We start from the raw sequence: 22,317 nt of genomic DNA on the forward strand, positions 1-22,317 counted from the left end.
CTAGACTTGGATGAAATGAACACTTTCTGCTTTTCATGATTTTGCTGCACTGAAAAAAGGTTGTAACCAATGGCATCTAGATACAGAATTGTGTGAGATTGCTGCAGAGCTCCTGAAATGCCATGGAAATGTACGTATGCAAGGCAGACTCAGAGAAATGAACGTGGTGTTCTGGGTTGGGCAGTAAATGGGCAGAGAGCCGCTTGTGGCAGGGAAGTAGAGACTTAGGAGAGATCAGATATTGACATTCACTGCGATGTATGGTGATGAAAAGGGATAGATAAAAACAAGACCAGGGAGATGAGCAATTGGCTGGAGCCAGAGAATGGAAATGATACGGAGCCTTTCAGGGCTAGATCACTGATCAAAGTTAGCTCTGTTCCAATGGTAGTTATTGTCTGGTGATTGGCCTTTGTCAAAGGAGGTGATGGCCTCAGTCCAGTCCCAAATGGACAGGCATTTACATCACGGAAAACACCAATTGCCCTGCTGGTTGGCATACTCAGCAAAGAGCCCAAGGGCTGAATAGACCTGAAGACTAAAACTACCCCCTCACCCCTGCCCCGCTGGGGATGGTACAGGAGAAGCTACCCCCTCACTGTCTGTGTTGCATAGAAGCTGTGGATGAGGAAAGAACGTTGCTGTCCAAGGGCGGCCAGTCTGGCACCTTTCGCCCACGCTAGAGTCACATCAAATTTATTTTTTAAAAAAAAAGATCATTTTAAAAGAGCGAGAGGCTGAAAGTTAACGAGTCACAGGCATTGTCAGATGGTGGGTTCCTCTGACCTGTGTATCGTGACCAACGCTGCTGCTGCTCGTGGCCTCTGGCTTTGCCCAGCATGTGGAGGTGCTGCTCAAACTGCTGTCCTCTGCTGGTTCTTTTCCTCCCCAAGAGGCTGTTTAACTTGGAGGGGGCAGAGGGCACATGCACTGAAAACAGGATCAGTTTTATTCCCTCCTCTCCCTTTCTCTATGTTCCTCACTATCCCTCTTTCTCCCCTTCTCCCCCCACCCCCCCCTGCCCCCGCCTTCCTTGGTATTTCCTTACATGTCCTGTCTCACAGTGCAGCCCCCACATCCCATACTGGGGAGTGAGGGTTGTAGTGATTATTCTTCCAGGGCTTTAACGTCAGTGGGATGTGCTGGTAAGTGTAACACATGTAAACCCTGGGATACCCATAGACTGGAGAAGGGAATAGCTGAGAGATCTAAAACAGTGGTTCTCAACCAGGGGTACATGTACCCCTGGGGGTAAGCAGAGATTTTTCCGGGGATACATCAACTCATCTAGATATTTACCTAGTATTACAACAGGCTGCATAAAAAGCACTAGCAAAGTCAGTAGAAACTAAAGTTTCATACAATGATCTGTATACGATACACTGAAACGTGTAAGCACAATATTTATATTCCAACTGATTTATTTTATAATTATATGGTAAACATGAGAAAGTGAGCCATTTGTCAGGAATAGTGGGCTGGGACACTTTTGTATTTTTAGATCTGATTTTGTAAGCAAGTAGTTTTTAAGTGAGGTGAAACTTGAGGGTACCCAAGACAAATCAGACTCCTGAAAGGGATATAGTCATCTGGAACGATTGAGAGCCACTGGAAAACACAGGTTTGAAATGCCCATGGTTTGTGGGGTCAGTTTGAAATCCCGGCAATGTGGCTCAGCCCTCAAATGAAATGAGTTCCAGGGAGTTTGCTGTACAAGACCATAATTACTAACCTTTGGCAGAATTTGATTTTTTTAAATATAATTTCAGCAGATTCTATCAATGTTTAATTTTAAGCATTTTTTATTTTTATCGATTTAAATTTTAGCAGTTGGACAAAATTATGAGGTTTCAGCTTTTTTATCAATGTAAATGTTTACAGTTGCAGGAAGGTATGTGGTCATCAAACGTTGTGGGCAGGGGGGTCAGGCAGTAGTTACTTAATGACAGTAGATGTTAAGATTCAAAAGTTCACGCCTTATAACTTTGGAATACAAATTTTTAACAACGCGTGTCAAAATATAGAAAGTAGATATCCTTAAATCAAGCTCTCATAAGTTTTCAAGCAGCATTTTTCACACTTAACCTATTTGTAAAAATTGTTCATCAATTTCTATTACTGACATTTACTAATAACAAACCCAGCCTTCCAAGCCTAGTAATAACTGAGGTCTTATCTGCTCTGCATTGACATGCAGGATGGGGGCCTGATTTTCAGGGATGCTGAGCACCTGTAGCTCGCTTTGACTTCCGCTGGAGTTGTGGCTGCTTTTGAAAACCAGGCTCTGTGTCAAGGTAATGCTATAACTCTCTTGTAATGAACCAAACCGGGCACTAGAGGTCACTGATTGAAAATGAAAAACAATCAGAAAATTCATTAGTACTCTGGAAATGAAAATAAAAATTAAAACTCAGAGAGAAAAGCTAACACATTACACAAAGATTAAAGGGGTTGAACCCCATCCTGCAATAAGATTTGGAGACTTCGAGAGAGAGAGAGAGAGAATCCATCACTTCCCATGGTAGTTTGTTCTGGTGGTTAATCACCCCCACTGTTCAAAATGTGTGCCTTATTTCTCATTTGAATTTGCACCAGCAAGCAAATCTTTAGGGACATTGCATCAACCCAGAGGGAGCAGAAGCTCTGGGGAGCTGAGATCCAGGACTTCTGAATTTTTATTCTAAAGTTTCTTTCCATTTTACTTCAACAGGAAAAAGAGAGAGAGAAGGAGAGACAACAAATAAATTGGTGGAAAGTAGTCAGACTTGTTCTGCAGTGACATGTGCTTTCCCATCGCCACCCATGCTCTGCTCCCCAGATCGGAGCTGCCCTGCAACTTTTCAGTAGCTCCAACATTTGGATTGCAGGTAGGTGTCTGTGGTGAGTCTTGTAAGCCTACACCAGGCCTTGCACATCTGATAAAGGACATGCATAGTTCAGTGCAGGGAAATGTGCAGAGTGGGGTCCTGCTTTATGTAATGTACATTTTAAAGACGCATTGTTTTTTTAAAATGCACAGTTGGTGTGGTGTGCATGTGAGACTGACCTCATTCAGTGCATGCCATGTCTCATTCCTGGAACCCTTTCTGTCTGCCTATCTGGGTGTTTGTTTACTACCTGAGTGGCTTGTATGATGTGCAGGTAGTGAGGCAAGGCTCCTCAATAGCTCTCATCTCATTCACTGCCCATCCTGTGAGGGACACAGAGAATGAGGCAGGGTTCTGTGTAAACCCCCTAAGGTAAAAAAATCACCTGGATGTTACTATGGCACAGAGGGCGTGTCTCCCTCCTATGGACCTTGTGAGGGACATGGTGGTGTGTGGCTTTTTCTCTGTTTTTTTAAAAGAAAAAACCCTAGGAAATTCCATTTAAAAAACTAAATGAGCGTTAAGTAGGCTTGGAAGAATTAGATTTTTATCAGTAAATGTTAATAAATGTCAATTTCATTGTACATACACAGACAAAGCAATATTTCCAATTATCACAATCAAAATCTACAAGGAGGCAAAGTAAGCAAAATGCTGCCTGAGAACTTATTAGAGTTTGATTTAGGGAGATTTACTTTATATATTTTGAAATGTGATATTGACAATTTGTGTGTCAACAGTTCTAGAGCTTTCGCTCTTTGAATCTCTATGTCTACTGTCCTTAAATAACTATGGTCTGATACCCCGCATAATTTCCCGCAGCTGTGAAAATTGACATACATACACATTTAAAGGTTTCATAGTAGCAGCCGTGTTAGTCTATATGCGCAAAAAGAAAAGGAATACTAGTGGCACCTTAGAGACTAACCAATTTATTTGAGCATGAGCTTTCATGAGCTACAGCTCACTTCATCGGATGCATTCAGTGGAAAATACAGTGAGGAGATTTATATACACACAGAACATGAAAAAATGGGTGTTATCATACACACTGTAAGGAGAGTGATCACTTAAGATGAGCTATTACCAGCAGGAGAGCGGGGGGCGGGTAGGGTGGGGAGAAAACCTTTTGTAGTGATAATCAAGGTGGGCCATTTCCAGCAGTTAACAGGAACATTTGAGGAGCAGTGGGGGGTGTGGGAAATAAACATGGGGATATAGTTTTACTTTATGTAATGACACATCCACTCCCAGTCTCTATTCAAGCCTAAGTTAATTGTATCCAGTTTGCAAATTAATTCCAATTCAGCAGTCTCTCGCTGGAGACTCGTTGGTCCAACCTCAGCCTGGACCAGTCCACACAAGAGATCCACTTCCTGGACACCACGGTGCTAATAAGCGATGGTCACATAAACACCACCCTATACCGGAAACCTACTGGCCGCTATTCCTACCTGCATGCCTCCAGCTTTCACCCAGACCACACCACACGATCCATCGTCTACAGCCAAGCTCTGCGATACAACTGCATTTGCTCCAACCCCTCAGACAGAGACAAACACCTACAAGATCTCTGTCAAGCTTTCTTACAACTACAATACCCACCTGCGGAAGTGAAGAAACAAACTGACAGAGCCAGAAGAGTACCCAGAAGTCACCTACTACAGGACAGGCCCAACAAAGAAAATAACAGAACGCCACTAGCCGTCACCTTCAGCCCCCAACTAAAACCTCTCCAACGCATCATCAAGGATCTACAACCTATCCTGAAGGATGACCCATCACTCTCACAAATCTTGGGAGACAGGCCAGTCCTTGCCTACAATCAGCCCCCAAACCTGAAGCAAATACTCACCAGCAACCACACACCACACAACAGAACCACTAACCCAGGAACCTATCCTTGCAACAAAGCCCGTTGCAAACTGTATCCACATATCTATTCAGGAGACACCATCATAGGGCCTAATCACATCAGCCACACTATCGGGCTTGTTCACCTGCACATCTACCAATGGGATATATGCCATCATGTGCCAGCAATGCCCCTCTGCCATGTACATTGGTCAAACTGGACAGTCTTTACGTAAAAGAATAAATGGACACAAATCAGATGTCAAGAATTATAACATTCATAAACCAGTCGAAGAACACTTCAATCTCTCTGGTCACTCGATTTCAGACCTAAAGGTCGCAATATTAGAACAAAAAGACTTCAAAAACAGACTCCAACGAGAGACTGCTGAATTGGAATTAATTTGCAAATTGGATACAATTAACTTAGGCTTGAAATAGACTGGGAGTGGATGGGTCATTACACAAAGTAAAACTATTTCCCCTGTTTATTTCCCCCCCTCTACTGTTCCTCAGACGTTCTTGTCCACTGCTGGAAATGGCCCACCTTGATTATCACTACAAAAGGTTTATCCCACCTACCCCCCCCACAGCTCATCTTAAGTGATCACTCTCCTTACAGTGTGTATGATAACACCCATTTTTTCATGTTCTGTGTGTATATAAATCTCCTCACTATATTTTCCACTGAATGCATCCGCTGAAGTGAGCTGTAGCTCACGAAAGCTTATGCTCAAATAAATTGGTTAGTCTCTAAGGTGCCACTAGTACTCCTTTTCTTTATACACATTTAAAATGTTTCAAAATAAACACTGATATGATCCGTTTAAATTAGTAACAGTTCTGCTAAGCCTAGTGTTCAAGTTGCATGGGGAAGTACCCCAAAAGTAGGAAATATTTGCCTCTATTCATTTGATACAGTCTACAAATGCATGAACATGTGTTAGTTCCGACTAGACAATGTACACTGTTTTCTGCAGCCTAGAAAGAGCAGTGTATTAGGCCGTGGCTCTTAAGGACACTATTGTGTGTCTTGTATATAAATGCCTTTTGGACTCTTTCTGGCAGGCATAAATTATTACCCATGAGAATCTCAATGTTCTTTTAACATAATGTTTTCAGTGACGTCAGTATTAAGATGCATCTGCGAGGGAAGTGTAGCTTAGTGTGAGATTATTATAAAGGAGGTCTTTGAGACGCATTCCTTGGTTCTGGAGATAAGAATAGCAGTACCTGATGGGCAGCTAAATAAATTTCTGCCTGCGAGCTTCTGCCCATGCTTAGGTCAGCCTGAAAGTTGTAAATAGTTTCAAAGAGTTTCCTGAGGCCGGAACTGTTCGGAACAGTCCATTGAGGAATAGCTCGTCACCCCCTACATATCCCAAAGTCTGTTCACTAGTGTGTGGGACCGTGAGGGTGACGTTACCTATCTAGTGTAAGTACTTACATGGCTCCTATTATTGTAGCATCTCAGCACTTTACAATCTTTAATGTATTTATTGTCACAACAACCAGTGAGGGGGAGGTAGGACAGGGCAATTATCCAAACTGAGGCAAACAGACACTAAGGGACTTGCCCAAGATCAGATGGGAAATCTGGGGCAGAGTAAGGAGTTGAACTTGGGTTGCCTAAGTATGGACTTGAACCTGCACCTTCTTGCATACAAAGCAGAACACGTCCCCCATTCTGCCAAGCCCAGGAGATGGGGAGTCAGGTTGAATTTTGGGGACAAGTGATGGGTTGGGCCCATCCTTGGGGAGTGCTGAAGGGTACAGTTTGGCTTGCAGGGACATCTATGAATCTTTGCCCCTTTCTCCACATTGATCCTGACACTTGGTTGCCCCCAGGGGTGGTGAGTGGTGTGTAATTAGCACTTTGACAGCATTGCACATTTGCAAAGCACTGAACAAACATTAACAAATTAATCCTAATTAGCAAGTTGTGTTCCTGGTCCCTGCCAAAGGTGGGAGATGCCCATAAGCAAGTTCGTTGGGACAGGGACCATGTCTCTTCACGTGTCTGCGAAGCACCCAGCTCCTTAAGATCTTCCCAGGCAGGCAACAATAGTAATTCAGCCTCCCGCTGTGTGACATCTCCCTTATTCCCTTGCCTGCTGCATGCACAGAAAGGGACGGTGTCTCTTTAAGCTTGGGGAGCGCTGCCTTGCCTGAGTGAGGGTGGGTTCTGGTTACTGTGAAGAATCCCAGGTGACATGTGAGGCTAAGGGGCGGGGCTTCACCTGGCCCCCAGGTGAGAGTGATATGGGCTTCAGTTCCCTAATGTCTGTCTTTCTTCCTGCCTTGCCATGGCTTAGGCTGTAGTAGGTTCTTCCTCTGCTGGCTCCTTTCATTCACCCACAGTCTTGGAATGAAGCTGTTCCCTGAACAATGGGCCACCGAGGGTATAAGGCAGAGTGACTTCCTGGAGCAGGAAATGCCTGCAACAGTGATGCCGGTGAGTATAGCCGGGCTTGGGAAAGGACTCTTACTTTCTTCCTGTCTAGGTGTCCGGGGATGGGGCTGTGAGTCTCTGATTATCTCCAGACTGGCAGCCCCAGGGCAGGCTTCCCCACCTGAATCATGACTTGGGAGGGGAAGCTCTCGAGGCCCCATTCAGCTGGGATCACTCCCTGTTGAGATTTGAGCAAATGTCTGAGACATCCCATACACGCACCTACTTTCACCTGAGCACCAAACTTTCCAGTTCTTCCTCTCCGGGTGTTGGCTGGGCTTGGCTTGAACTTGTGACCTAAAGGTGACAGGCTCTCATCAAAAGTCATGCAGTTCAGAGCTGCAAAGCTGGCTGTGTGTACTTAACTCCCCTTGCTGTTACATTTTGTAGCTCCTACCATAAGTAGGATTCTCTGGCACCCCCGTCCCCACTAGCCTGTAGCAGGCAGCTACAGATTCCAATCTTGGTCGGTTACACAGGTAGATTTGGAGTGATGACTCTATTTGCTTTAGCAGAGTTACTGAGATTGGAATCTGGCCCACTAATAGCCTTAGTTCGGGATTTCCTTGGAGGGATTTTGTGTGTGTTTAATCCCTGAAACATCTTTAAGATAGTGTATATTGCATATGGTTACAAAGAATCCGAGATCAAAAGGTTTAAGTAAGATCATTTATAATCTTAGGAGTGTAGCTTTATAGTGGTAGTCTTTCCTATTTTTGTGCTTCTAGTTCTATGGTAGTTTAGAATTACAATCCCCCAACAGAGGAGCGTAAAAACTCATAGACCATAAATCCTATCCAGATCTTGCCCATCCTTTGTCTGGAACAGGGTTTCCTGCACTTTGCGTGACTGATGTGGCGACACTGACAACTTGCCAGGTGCATAAAAGTTTCACCTAATGCAGGAAATGAAACAGTTTCCACCTGCCTTCTCCTTTAATAGGAGGGAGAGACCTGTGGGTAATATAACTCCCAGAATGCAGTGCTCTCTCTTGATCTAAGTGAGCTGCACCAGACGCTCTCCACCCACTCATTTAGTCTGACTTGCTGCATGCATGCAGGAAAGACTGTGGCTGGTGTATTTCCCATACATCAGATGCAGTTGATACACCGTGGCCAGCACCTTGATGCCATTGAGCAGATGTGACTAATGTATGCGGCTCCCAGAGTGTCTGTGTAGGAGACTGAAATAGACAGAGCTCTCTTCCTCTTCTTGCCTTTGCAGCCCTCATGTGACTAAGCGTGTGGTGTTGTGGGTTTCGTGTGACAGGTGGGTTAGCAGCGCAGGGTCCACAGAGGCAAATACGATTTACTGCTCAGAGCTGCCATCCTGGGCCTTTTGGTTCTGTGCAGCTGGGTTTCCGTGGGACCCTGCCATGGGCGTTAGTCATGTAAAGCTGGCCTATCTGAGGGAGCTGCAGGCTATGCTGGGGTGTGGCTGCCCTTTCAGGTTTCTGGCAATTGCTCTTGTGTTGCTGCACCACAGAGAAAAGAAACAGGGCCCTGTCATCAGCCCTGGTCCTATCACAGACAGCACAACTGCCTGCAGGGGGTACCATGTGGGTCAGCCCCATCTCCGCTCCTGATAAGGGGGCCGGGATGTGGAATGACAAACTCCTGATCCCACACCCTCTTCCCATACACATGTCCCCTGTTATCATGGCTAACGGCAACTCTCTGATCTCCTACCCCGCCCCCCCGCCGTCGTCTTGGGGCACTCTTGCCTGCGGTCCTGCCCATTGCAGAGCCCTACTTGTGACTCAGTGCAGGCCTCCTGCTGAAAGGAACATGAGTGATCAGGGTTTTGCTGGGCGGTACCAAGTGATGTCACCCACCCAAGGGCGCTGGCTTAGCCGGCCCTAGTGTGTTTACCGAACACAGAGATGATAGCTATGGAATTGAGATAACTGCACAATAACACTATGAAACACACAGTGCCAGCCTGGGTGTAATGAATATGGCACTCGGTGGCTCAGAACGGGCTCTGTCTGCCTCTCTTGTTAATAGGGCCAGGCCAAGAGCGCCAGTCTCCATCACCCACTTGTTAGATTTCAAAACAAACACCTTTGTGCGTTCTCTCACACTGCCCCACAAGCCTGCAAGGCCCTCCCTGTAAGGGCCCACAGACCGACCTCACTGTCTGCTTTCAAATCTCTCCACAAAACTCTCCTTTGCCGTGAGGCCTCCAAAAAGATGGCTGGTGTCCTGAGCCCACTGCCAATCACACAGAGCAGGATGGCCTCGTTGTGCTCCCCTATCGGTCTGTCTGTCATCGCTTGTGTCAAGGTTCCTCCCCCACTCTGAACTCTAGGGTACAGATGTGGGGACCTGCATGAAAACCTCCTAAGCTTACTTTTACCAGCTTAGGTTAAAACTTCCCCAAGGTACAAATTAATTTTATCCTTTGTCCTTGGAATAACCACTGCCACCACCAAACTCTAACTGGGTTTACTGGGAAACGTAGTTTGGACACATCTTTCCCCCCAAAATCCTCCCAACCCTTGCACCCCACTTCCTGGGAAAGGTTTGGTAAAAATCCTCACCAATTTGCATAGGTGACCACAGACCCAAACCCTTGGATCTGAGAACAATGAAAAAGCATTCAGTTTTCTTACAAGAAGACTTTTAATAGAAATAGAAGTAAATAGGAGTAAAGGAATCACCCCTGTAAAATCAGGATGGTAGGTACCTTACAGGGTAATTAGATTCAAAACATAGAGAACCCCTCTAGGCAAAACCTTAAGTTACAAAAAAGACACACAGACAGGAATAGTCATTCTATTCAGCACAATTCTTTTCTCAGCCATTTCAAGAAATCATAATCTAACACATACCTAGCTAGATTACTTACTAAAAGTTCTAAGACTCCATTCCTGGTCTATCCCCGGCAAAGCAGCATACCAACAGACACAGACCCTTTGTTTCTCTCCCTCCTCCCAGCTTTTGAAAGTATCTTGTCTCCTTATTGGTCATTTTGGTCAGGTGCCAGCGAGGTTACCTTTAGCTTCTTAACCCTTTACAGGTGAGCAGATTTTTCCTCTGGCCAGGAGGGATTTTAAAGGGGTTTACCCTTCCCTTTACATTTATGACAGCTTGTCTTTGACCGTGAGCTTTTCGGGGCACGGCCCATCATTTTGTTCTGTGTCTGTACAGCGCTTAGCACAATGGAGTTCCTGCTTCTCGACCAAGAACATAAGAACAGCCGTACTGTGTCAGGCCAATGGTCCATCTCACCTAATATCTTGTCTCTGACAGTGGCCGGTGCCAGACTAGGGCTCCTAGGTGCTAAGATAATAAAAATAATAAATTCAAGGTGTTCAGAGAGATGGAACCCCCTTTCTCCCCTTATGAATTTCCCCTTGATACGATGCTTTTTAGACATTGTCCATGTCTGGAAGGCAGGCAGATACAGCCTCTTACTAGAGTTCCGCTGGAAGTAGGTTCTCCCTGCTGACTATTTAAATTGTTTGTACAGAAATAGCAGGGGCCACATCATATAGAATAATACACGTATACTAAACGCACATGACTGCTCAAGCTATGAATGAGATGCTCTGTTCCATGACTAGACACTTTTATGGTCGCCATAGTATCTGAGCTCCTCATGTATTAATGAGTGAGTCTTCACAACACTCCTGTCGGGAGGGACAGGGGGCGGAGGGGAAGGGTCATAGAATATCAGGGTTGGAAGGGATCTCAGGAGGTCATCTAGTCCCACCCCCTGCTCAAAGCAGGACCAATCCCCAATTTTTGCCCCAGATCCCTAAATGGCCCCCTCAAGGATTGAACTCACAACCCTGGGTTTAGCAGGCCAATGCTCAAACCACTGAGTGATCCCTCCCCGCATTGTCATCCTCCTTTTACAGGTGGGGATACTGATTGGCCCAAGGTATCACTGGAAGTCCCAGGAATAGAACCTAGATTCGCTGGGTCCCACTCCGGTACCTTAACCCTTAGTCCATTCTTCCTTCGTTAAACTGGCCGACCTGTCCTTAACACCACTGTGGCAGCTAGTACAGCCTTTTTTGGTAGGGTTGGGTGTCCAGCGTCCTATGTGAAATGTGTCTGCCAGTCTGGGTCTCTGGCTGGCTTGTAGCAGACAACAGGGCTTCCGCATCAGAAAACCCACACTCCAAAAGCTGGCCCTGACTGATTTCCTCTTGTTAGCAGCCTCAGCGGAGGCCACGGGAACTGAAGTGGGGCTGTGGTCAGGGCTGCTGTTGCCCATGCAATACCTCTTCCGTGCATGAACAGAACTAAATGCTCATGGGAAGCAGCATGTGAGCCCAGAGGTGTGGCACAGCCCGTGTGGTATTTTGTCATGTGTTTCCTGCTTCCCAGCATGCAGAGTTGTGTCTTGGATGTGGCCTCAAAGGCTGGTGGACGTGACCAGCTGGTGACATAGACTTGAGCAATAGGACATGCCACTTTGGGGAATGAAAAGGAGTACTTGTGGCACCTTAGAGACTAACCAATTTATTTGAGCATAAGCTTTCGTGAGCTACAGCTCACTTCATCGGATGCATACTGTGGAAACTGCAGTAGACATTATATACACACAGAGACCATGAAACAATACCCCCTCCCACCCCACTGTCCTGCTGGTAATAGCTTATCTAAAGTGATCATCAAGTTGGGCCATTTCCAGCACAAATCCAGGTTTTCTCACCCTCCGCCCCCCCCCCCCCCAAACTCACTCTCCTGCTGGTAATTGTTAGGATATAGATATTCAGGCCTGTCTGCAAAGGCCTGTACTCTAAGAATTTAGGTGTATTCTTATCACTTGGCTAGTGGTAGAGGTATAAAAGAAAGAATCAAAATCACTGTCTGCTGGAGTAAGGGCCTTCTCTTACTGTGACAGTTTGTGGCCCTGTTCTTAGGCTAAGGCCTTTGGCTAAGCAGCAGAGGCAGCCATAAGCTGGGAAGCGACCGGTCACCTCCTCACATTCCAAACTAGTCACATTGAAATAAGGTGCTATTGGGCTGTTAGGCACTATCAGGACAGGATTGTATTCCTATCACCTCCAGAGAAAGGGAAGTGCCTAGAAAATGTAAAAGGAAACTTAGTTTGATAGCATCCTGTCTGGCAAGAACTCACTTATCAATAGCTGGGATGTGAAATCCTCACTTCTGTATTGTTTTGGCATTATAGTTCCCACTTTGCTGTTGTTTGTCTGTATAATCTCTGTCTGGTTCTGTGATTGTTCCTGTCTGCTGTATAATTAATTTTGCTGGGTGTAAACTAATTGAGGTGGTGGGATATAATTGGTTACATAATCATGTTACAATATGTTAGGATTGGTTAGTTAAATTTCAGGAAAATGATTGGTTAAGGTATAGCTAAGCAGAACTCAAGTTTTACTATATAATCTGTAGTCAATGAGGAAGTGACGGGGTGGGGGTGGGCATGTGGGTGTGTGAGATGGGAACAGGGAATGGGGGTAAGAAAGTTGGAATCATGTTTTGCTAAAGGGGGAGATGGGAACAGGGAATGGGGGTAAGAAAATTGGAATCATGTTTTGCTAAAGGGGGAAATGGGAACAGGGAATGGGAGTAAGGAAGTTGGAATCATGTTTTGCTAAAGGGGGAGATGGGAACAGGGAATGGGGGTAAGAAAATTGGAATCATGTTTTGCTAAAGGGGGAAATGGGAACAGGGAATGGGAGTAAGGAAGTTGGAATCATGTTTGGCTAAGGGCAGGAATGGGAACAGGGACACAGGTGTAAGGCTTTGTGGTGTCAGAGCTGGGAAGGAGGATACTAAGGAAGGAAACTGGAATCATGCTTGCTGGAAGTTCACCCCAATAAACATCGAATTGTTTGCACCTTTGGACTTCGGGTATTGTTGCTCTCTGTTCATGCGAGAAGGACCAGGGAAGTAAGTGGGTGAAGGAATAAGCCCCCTAACAGTAATAGCCCATCCAAAGTGACCACTCTCTTCACAATGTGTATGATAATCAAGGTGGGCCATTTCCTGCACAAATCCAGGTTCTCTCACCCCCTCACCCCCCTCCAAAAACCACACACACAAACTCACTCTCCTGATGGTAATAGCTTATCCAAAGTGACCACTCTCCCTACAATGTGCACGGTAATCAAGGTGGGTCATTTCCAGCACAGATCTAGGCTTTCTCACCCCCCCACCCCCCCGGGGGAACACACACACACACACACTCGCTCTCGCTCTTGCTCGCTGGTAATAGCTCATCCAAACTGACCACTCTCCAAGTTTAACCAGAACGTCTGGGGGGGGGGGGGGGGGGAGCATAGGAAAAAGCAAGGGGAAATAGGCTACCTTGCATAATGACTTAGCCACTCCCAGTCGCTATTTAAGCCTAAATTAATAGTATCCAATTTGCAAATGAATTCCAATTCAGCAGTTTCTCGCTGGAGTCTGGATTTGAAGTTTTTTTGTTGTAAGATATTGACCTTCATGTCGGTGATTGCGTGACCAGAGAGATTGAAGTGTTCTCCGACTGGTTTATGAATGTTATAATTCTTGACATCTGATTTGTGTCCATTTATTCTTTTACGTAGAGACTGTCCAGTTTGACCAATGTAAATGGCAGAGGGGCATTGCTGGCACAGGATGGCATATATCACATTGGTGGATGTGCAGGTGAACGAGCCTCTGATAGTGTGGCTGATGTGATTAGGCCTGCTATGGGTACCCGCATGGCCCCACAGTATGCCAACATTTTTATGGCTGATTTAGAACAACGCTTCCTCAGCTCTCGTCCCCTAAAGCCCCTACTCTACTTGCGCTATATTGATGACATCTTCATAATCTGGACCCATGGAAAAGAAGCCCTTGAGGAATTCCACCATGATTTCAACAATTTCCATCCCACCATCAATCTCAGCCTGGTCCAGTCCGCACAAGAGATCCACTTCCCAGACACTACAGTGCTAATAAACAATGGTCACATAAACACCACCCTATACCGGAAACCTACTGACCGCTATTCCTACCTACATGCCTCCAGCTTTCACCCTGACCACACCACACAATCCATCGTCTACAGCTAAGCTCTGCGATACAACTGCATTTGCTCCAACCCCTCAGACAGAGACAAACACCTACAAGATCTCTATCAAGCTTTCTTACAACTACAATACCCACCTGCAGAAGTGAAGAAACAGATTGATAGAGCCAGAAGAGTTCCCAGAAATCACCTACTACAGGACAGGCCTAACAAAGAAAATAACAGAACGCCACTAGCCGTCACCTTCAGCCCCCAACTAAAACCCCTCCAACACATTATTAAGGATCTACAACCTATCCTGAAGGATGACTCAACACTCTCACAAATCTTGGGAGACAGGCCAGTCCTTGCCTACAGACAGCCCCGCAACCTGAAGCAAATACTCACCAACAACCACATACCACACAACAGAACCACTAGCCCAGGAACCTATCCTTGCAACAAAGCCCGTTGCCAACTGTGCCCACATATCTATTCAGGGGACACCATCACAGGGCCTAATAACATCAGCCACACTATCAGAGGCTCGTTCACCTGCACATCCACCAATGTGATATATGCCATCATGTGCCAGCAATGCCCCTCTGCCATGTACATTGGTCAAACTGGACAGTCTCTATGTAAAAGAATAAATGGACACAAATCAGATGTCAAGAATTATAACATTCATAAACCAGTCGGAGAACACTTCAATCTCTCTGGTCACGCAATCACCGACATGAAGGTCACTATCTTACAACAAAAAAACTTCAAATCCAGACTCCAGCGAGAAACTGCTGAATTGGAATTCATTTGCAAATTGGATACTATTAATTTAGGCTTAAATAGCGACTGGGAGTGGCTAAGTCATTATGCAAGGTAGCCTATTTCCCCTTGCTTTTTCCTATGCCCCCCCCCCAGACATTCTGGTTAAACTTGGATTTAAACTTGGAGAGTGGTCAGTTTGGATGAGCTATTGCCAGCAGGAGAGTGAGTTTGTGTGTGTGTGTGTGTGTGTGTGTGTGTGTGTGTGTTCCCCCGGGGGGGGTGGGGGGGTGAGAAAGCCTAGATCTGTGCTGGAAATGACCCACCTTGATTATCATGCACATTGTAGGGAGAGTGGTCACTTTGGATGAGCTATTACCATCAGGAGAGTGAGTTTGTGTGTGTGGTTTTTGGAGGGGGGTTAGGGGGTGAGAGAACCTGGATTTGTGCAGGAAATGGCCCACCTTGATTATCATACACATTGTGAAGAGAGTGGTCACTTTGGATGGGCTATTACCAGCAGGAGAGTGAGTTTGTGTGTCGGGGGGGGGGGGCGGAGGGTGAGAAAACCTGGATTTGTGCTGGAAATGGCCCAACTTGATGATCACTTTAGATAAGCTATTACCAGCAGGACAGTGGGGTGAGAGGGGGTATTGTTTCATGGTCTCTGTGTGTATATAATGTCTACTGCAGTTTCCACGGTATGCATCCGATGAAGTGAGCTGTAGCTCACGAAAGCTCATGCTCAAATAAATTGGTTAGTCTCTAAGGTGCCACAAGTACTCCTTTTCTTTTTGCAAAGACAGACTAACACGGCTGTTACTCTGAAACTTTGGGGAATGTTACTTTTCTGCTGTTACCCAACTGCTTTCCTTCCGAGGGAGCAGGGGTGGACGTGAAGTTGAAAATGCCCATTAGAAGAGAAGGGTGGGGAGATAGTAAGAATTGTGCCAGGATTTAGAGCCAGTTAAAATGACCTCTTGCATAGGTGCCCGGAGGCTCCACTCAGGATCAAGCCCCATTGTGCTGGGTGCTGTAGGAATGCATAGTAAGAGATGGTCCTCGCCCCAGAGAGCTTGTGGTCTAAATTAAGACAATGCAACAAGTGGGTGTGACAGAGAACTGGGGAGGTAAGGGAGTGTGCTGGCAGCATGGTGTTCCACAGATCAGCTACAAGCACTTTTTGTAGGCATTGAGTCTGTTTTATCCATCCATGGAGTCTCTGCAGGTAGTGCGGCCAGTGCTAAGGGGCTGAGAGAATTTCTGGCTCCCACCCATTTTGGCAATCAGAATCCTTCCCCCCTGCACCTCAACACACACACAGAGTACATTTTGACAGGTTTCAGAGTAGCAGCCGTGTTAGTCTGTATTCGCAAAAAGAAAAGGAGGACTTGTGGCATCTTAGAGACTAACCAATTTATTAGAGCATAAGCTTTCGTGAGCTACAGCTCACTTCCTCAGATGCATATCGTGGAGTCTCCACGATATGCATCTGAGGAAGTGAGCTGTAGCTCACGAAAGCTTATGCTCTAATAAATTGGTTAGTCTCTAAGGTGCCACAAGTCCTCCTTTTCTTTTTGAGAGTACATTTTGTGTCTTTCCCTAAAAACAATCTTAGTTTGAGAGAAGTGGGGTTGGAGGTAGCATTCTCTAATAGTTAAAGTAGGGGCCTGGAAGTTAAGGTTTCTAGGTCGGTTATTTTACTACTGCCACTCGGTGTGACCTTTCGCTTGTCACTTCTTCACTGTGTGCCTCAGTTGCCCCATTTCTAAACCAGGAGTAACAATACTGACCAGCCTGGCTAGGGCAAATTCATGTTTGTGCAGGACTTTCAGATCTTCTGAGTGAGGCTGTAAGCGCAGAACAGTGCTTAATTTGTGCCAGGGCTGAGCCCCAGCACCTCTAGGCTTAGCAGTTCTGGGTTGCTGCATCAATTATGAATGTAAAAGAATTGCTTGAGCCCCAGCACCTAATTGCTTGAGTCCAGAACCTCTCTCATTACAAATTAAGCACTGATGCACAGTATTCAATTTCCATAATAATCAGCCTTGCTCCAAAACGACCTCTGACCTCCAGTGACTCTTCTGGTTTCTGTAATTCTTCAAGGCAGAGGTGGGGTTGGGAGAACATGCTGGATTTGGGGGTCTGTGACCCCTCTACAGCCATTTTCCTTAGCGGTTGGGTTTTGTGAAACATTTTTTCCATGATTTAACCCATTGTTTCAAAAGGGAAACTTAATTCGAGACACACAATTTACAGTGGGCTCTGACCGCACTGACTAATAATCCTCCCCTTTGGGGTAGATGGTTAAATATCATTATCCCTATTTCACAGATGGGGAAATTAACCTTTGTGACTCAAGTAGTCTGCCCAAAGCTCTGCAGCCAATCCGTGGCAGAGCTGGGATTAGAACTCATGAGTTCCTGGCCCTGTGGCCGGTGCTCCAAACCCTGCTGCCTGTGTGTGTTTCAACCTGACATTCATCAATGCCAGAGCACGGTGCTTTGGTTACACTCAGTCCAGAGGAGTGTATAACTTAAGGACCTGACCCAGCGGGTGCTGAGCCCCTTTGGGCCCCGCTGGCTTCTCTAGGGTGCTGAGCATCCCTGGCACTCACTGGACTGGTCCCTACATTCTCGGTTCTACCTCCTGGCTCTGAACTGTTTTTTCCAGCTCCCTCTCTGCTGGCGACTGGCTCTTCTCAGTATAGTGCTGTATAAAACACATGCCCGAGCCAGTGACCTGCCTCCTGAGACCCCCAAGGAGCTGCTACAGGAGAAGCTGCTGCTGGCTCCCAAGGTCTCCGGCTTCCCCCAGGAGCATCCCGGCTGCTGTTAGGGTTCAAGGAGCGGTGCTGTCCTGAGTTGGGGGCTAGGGAGTGTCCAGGGCTCACCCGGCTCCCACCCTGCAGTCTGATTTATGTGAAATCTTCCCCCACTCAGTTGCTGCTGCTAACTGTCCCTGAAGATTGGTGGACTGTGAAACCCGCCGCTCAGCAGCTGATGGCTACACTCATACCAGAGCGGCTGGCCTACTGCCGAGAGCCCTGGGAGTCATGCATCTGCCGTGTTCCCTGAAGCCTCTCTCTCTCTCTGCTCCTTCCTTCCTTCCTTCCTCTCTCTGCTGACCTAGGGACTAATCAAGCCCTGTCCTGACATTTGCTTCATCCTGCCCCTCTCTCAGGGTGCCGGCTGGCTCAGCTGCCCTCCAGCGGCCTTCCCCCTCAGTGCCAGAGGCAGTGAGGTGTTAGGGCAGGTGAAGTAGGTGGAGTGCGAGCTGGCTGGAGTCCCATAGGCTTGGGGCTGGCCCTGCTGATGCTAGAGATGGCCAGATACAGATTTTGGGGTGGATCCAAATGTTGCAGCTCTGGGTCATTTGTGCCCTGCCCCCAGGTTTCCTTCCCATCCTGTGTGCCCCTGTGATTGCTATGTTCTGGGAGCAGGCAGACTGGTGGTGCCATGCCCCTTACATGGGGGGGCCGGGGAGAGGTGATGGGGGAGCCCTCTGGTATCACAGCGCAGATGTGAGCTTGGGAGCTGAGCCCTCTCTGCAGGGAGCCAGTGTTCAATGCTGAGATAACTGGTGCCAAGTCGCTCGCTTCCCTACACCTCCCATGTGTGTGTCTGGATTATCGAGGGCCTACCTGTAAACTCCTGCCCTGTTACGTGCCGGGACAGGAGCGCTTGTTGCTGCCCCTACACAAACTCGTTCAAATTCCCTCTCTCTAAGCAGACCTCGTGCTCGAGTTTAGCGCTCACGCCAGCGAGGATCTGACAGCGCTGGCTGGAGATGTACAGCACTTCCCCGCGCACACGCAAGCTGCCCCTCCGGTCCAGCGTGCTCCGTGCTTCGAGCCTCCCGCCCTACCCCGACAACATCACTGCCCGTGCACCTCAGTCCTGCCTTGCATCCCCGCCTGCTGTTCCAGCCCTGAGCCCAGCTAAGTAGCAGGTGCTGAACTGTGCCGGGGTATCGTACTGTGCACAAACGAGAAACCTTTCCCTGGATCTCACTCCTCGCCGAGCAGTGAACTTGCGACTTGGGGGAGCTGTATGCGCTACGTCACATCCTGGCGCATCAGTGGCTCTCAGCCTTCCCAGACTGCTGTACCCCTTTCAGGAGCCTGATTTGTCTTGTGTACCCCAAGCTTCACCTCACTTAAAAACGACTTGTTTACAAAATCAGACATGAGAAAGTAAAAATGTCCCAGCACACTAGTACTGAAATATCGCTGACGTTCTCATTTTGTCTGTATGAAATTTTAGTTTGTGCTGACTTCGTTAGTGCTTTTTATGCAGCCTGTTGTAACACTAGGCAAATATCTAGATGAGTTGATGTACCCCCTGGAAGACCCCTCTGTACCCCCAGGGGTACACGTGCCCCTGGTTGAGAACCACTGCTCTACGTGAAATCCCAAGTCACCCCTTCCTCGCCTGCTGGGTGTGTTTTCTGATGACCCTGCGGCTTGCAGTTGAGTTTCCCTGTTGAATTATTGTCTGTTTTTTTCCATGGTGAGTGCTGCTAAGAGATTGAGCCTTGTCCAGCCTAGCAGGTAGTTGCAGGCATTGCTCTGACAGGTGATGTGTGAAGAGAGGCACTGGAGACGGGGGCAGGCAGCTGGCAGTGATGAGAGCTGCTGATCTGTCTGTCCATGGCAGATGGTGCCCATGCAGCCCTGCTCTGCCAGGGTGTTAGTCCTGGCAGCCTCTGTGCAGGGGGATGGCAAGTGCTGATGATCAGACAGTCCCTGGGTGAAAGGGAAAGTGATCCCCCTGTTCCCCCGCCCAGCCCCTGCATGCTTTTCCCCTCGTACCTAGACGCAGCAGGCGTGGAGTTGCTCTGGAGCTCTGCCAGCTGGAGGAGAAGGGTTTATAAGAGGCCGTGATCAGGATCTCGGCCTTGTGCCGGGTGCTGCGCCAACAGGTGGATACAGCCCCTGCACTAGAGAGGACACCCCTGGCTGATGAAATGGGGAAGGAGGGAGAGAGAGGGCCGCACTCAGATACCCTGCTGCATAGATATTAACCACAGCCCAGCCATCAAACAGGGGCCGATCGCTTGCATGCATCCTGGCAGTGGCCTGTCTGGCTCGGGGCTGGGAAGCAGGAGGAGAGGTTGGTGGGTTGATGGAGCAGTTCAGGGAGGCTGTGCTAGGGGTGGGGGTGGGGGTAGAGATTTTGTGAGGAGCAGACAGGCGGATGGTCCCACCAGCTGGGTGGAAGAGGTGATGGGGAGCGAGCAGTTGAGCTGTGAAGGGCCAATGCTGAGAAGCTTGGACTCGAAGCCCAAGAAGAGGGGGAGCTGGTGGAGGGCTCCAGAGAGGAGGCATGTGGCCAGTGTGACTGGCAGGGAAGATTGCCCTCGCCGTGTTATGGATGGAATGGGGGTGGGGAAGGTACGTGGTGCGGCCTGGGCAAGAGACAGAAGGAACAGGACGGAGCTGAGAAATGCTGCGGGGGGGAGATGTGGAGAGCTGGAGTGTGTGGGGGCCAAGCGAGCAGTCTCTGCTGACTCCTGGGGGGCGCTGGTTGCTGGAGAGGACGATGGTTTGCTCAGCATGCAGTGACAGAGAACAGGGGCTGTGGAGAGGCCTTGGGAGGAAAGGTTGGGGGCTGAGTTTTGGCCACGTTGTCCAAGCTGATGGTGACACGGGCTGAGATGCCGGATTGGGCCAAGGGAGACGGGAGGATCAGAGCCTTTAGAAATAGGAGAGCCCTCTGCTCTGTCATCCCATGTGGCCCATCTCCCCAGGGGCCAGTGTGCGGGGCTTGTTCCCTCCAGATCCCTCCACAGGGCTCTGTTGTGTTAAGTGTCCCAAGCCATGGGGGCTCCCAGAGTGGCGTAGATATTTGGGACAGCCTCCTCCATTCCTGTGAGGTGGGGCTGCTGGCATGGGTCTTCCAAGAGAGGTGCCTGGGGGAAGGTTGCTCAGAACTTGCTTGTGGGCTAACAGACCCGCCCTCCCTCCCAGGGGCATGCAAGTGTGCATGCTGGCACGCCGGCCGAACGGGATTTGTCTGATCTCTGACTCCTTTTCCCCTTCTCTTCCCACCGCAGGGGAGTCCGGTCCAGCTGAATGGTGTGACCCTGGAGCCTGAACACCCGCAGTCCGTGAGCCAGCCCCAGCCTGCCTTCCAGATCCAGCCCGTGACCCCGGACCTTGCCCCCAGCCAGCCCAGGGAGACGTGGGGTGGGAAGTATGAGTTCCTGCTCTCCTGCGTTGGGTATTGTGTGGGGCTGGGCAACGTCTGGCGCTTCCCCTATCTCTGCTACCGCAATGGAGGAGGTGAGTCCCTGCAGGCCTCTTTGCTGTTGTCTGTCTGCCTTGGGGTCACATGATCACACCCCTCTTACTTTGGAACTAATGCCTGGATCCATCAGGTGCTGGGAAGCTGGTGGTGAGCAGAGACCGTATCTGCCGAGTCCCAGACGAAAGGAGTGCGCTCCGAACAGATGGTGCTGTTTGCATGGAGCAGCGTTTGTCTAATCACCAGCACTTTTACAGGGCCACTTGCGGGTGGTGGCATGGCCATGCGGGTAGGGCTCTGACTGAGTCAGGACACCTGCGTTCTGTCCCCACCGCTGCTCCTCAGAGGTGCTGAGCGGTTCTCATGTCTCCCCTCAGTCTTCTCTTCTCCAGACTAAACAAACCCAGTTTTTCAATCTTCCCTCCTAGGTCATGTTTTCTAGACCTTGAATCATTTTTATTGTTCCTCTCTGGCCTTTCTCCAATTTGTCCACATCTTTCCTGAAATGCGGCGCCCAGAACTGGACACAATACTCTGGTTGAGTCTTAATCAGCGCGGGGTAGAGTGGAAGAATTACTTCTCGTGTCTTGCTTACAACACTCCTGCTAATACATCCCAGATGGATGTTTGCCTTTGTTTTGTTTTTTTGGTTTTTTGGCAACAGCATTACACTGTTGACTCATATTTAGCTTGTGGTCCACTATGACCCCCAGATCCCTTTCCGCAGTACTCCTTCCTAGGCAGTCATTTCCCATTTGGTATGTATGCAACTGATGGGTCCTTCCTCAGTGGAGTACTTTGCATTTGTCCTTATTGAATTTCATCCTATTTACTTCAGACCATTTCTCCAGTTTGGCCAGATCATTTTGAATTTTAATCCTATCCTTCAAAGCACTTGCAACCCCTCCCCACTTAGTATTGTCCACAGACTTTATAAGTGCACTCTCTGTGCCATTATCTAAATCATTGATGAAGATACTGAACAGAACCAGACCCAGAACTGATCCCTGTGGGACCCCACTCATTACGCTCTTCCAGCATTACTGTGAACCATTGATAACTACTCTCTGGGAATGGTTTTCCAGCCAGTTATGCACCCACCTTCTAGTAGCTCCATCTAGGTTGTATTTCTCTAGTTTGTTTATGAAGAGGTCATGCGAGACAGTAT

General features: G+C 48.0%; 1 protein-coding gene across 1 annotated transcript in view; it reads left to right on the forward strand.

Annotated features, from left to right (window-relative positions):
• Nucleotides 1-22,317, forward strand: part of LOC311513294 (sodium-dependent proline transporter-like) — a 46,458-nt gene continuing 24,141 nt past the window's right edge. The window contains exons 1-5 of the mRNA XM_084615003.1: nt 1-130; nt 2,198-2,294; nt 2,711-2,867; nt 7,037-7,176; nt 20,959-21,187. Coding sequence (XP_084471129.1) covers nt 7,090-7,176; nt 20,959-21,187 — 316 coding nt within the window. The 5' untranslated portion in view covers nt 1-130; nt 2,198-2,294; nt 2,711-2,867; nt 7,037-7,089. The remainder of the gene's footprint in view (nt 131-2,197; nt 2,295-2,710; nt 2,868-7,036; nt 7,177-20,958; nt 21,188-22,317) is intronic.

This window comes from Lepidochelys olivacea (assembly GCF_965140295.1).
Source record: "Lepidochelys olivacea isolate rLepOli2 genome assembly, chromosome: 1".
Classification (NCBI taxonomy): domain Eukaryota; kingdom Metazoa; phylum Chordata; order Testudines; family Cheloniidae; genus Lepidochelys; species Lepidochelys olivacea.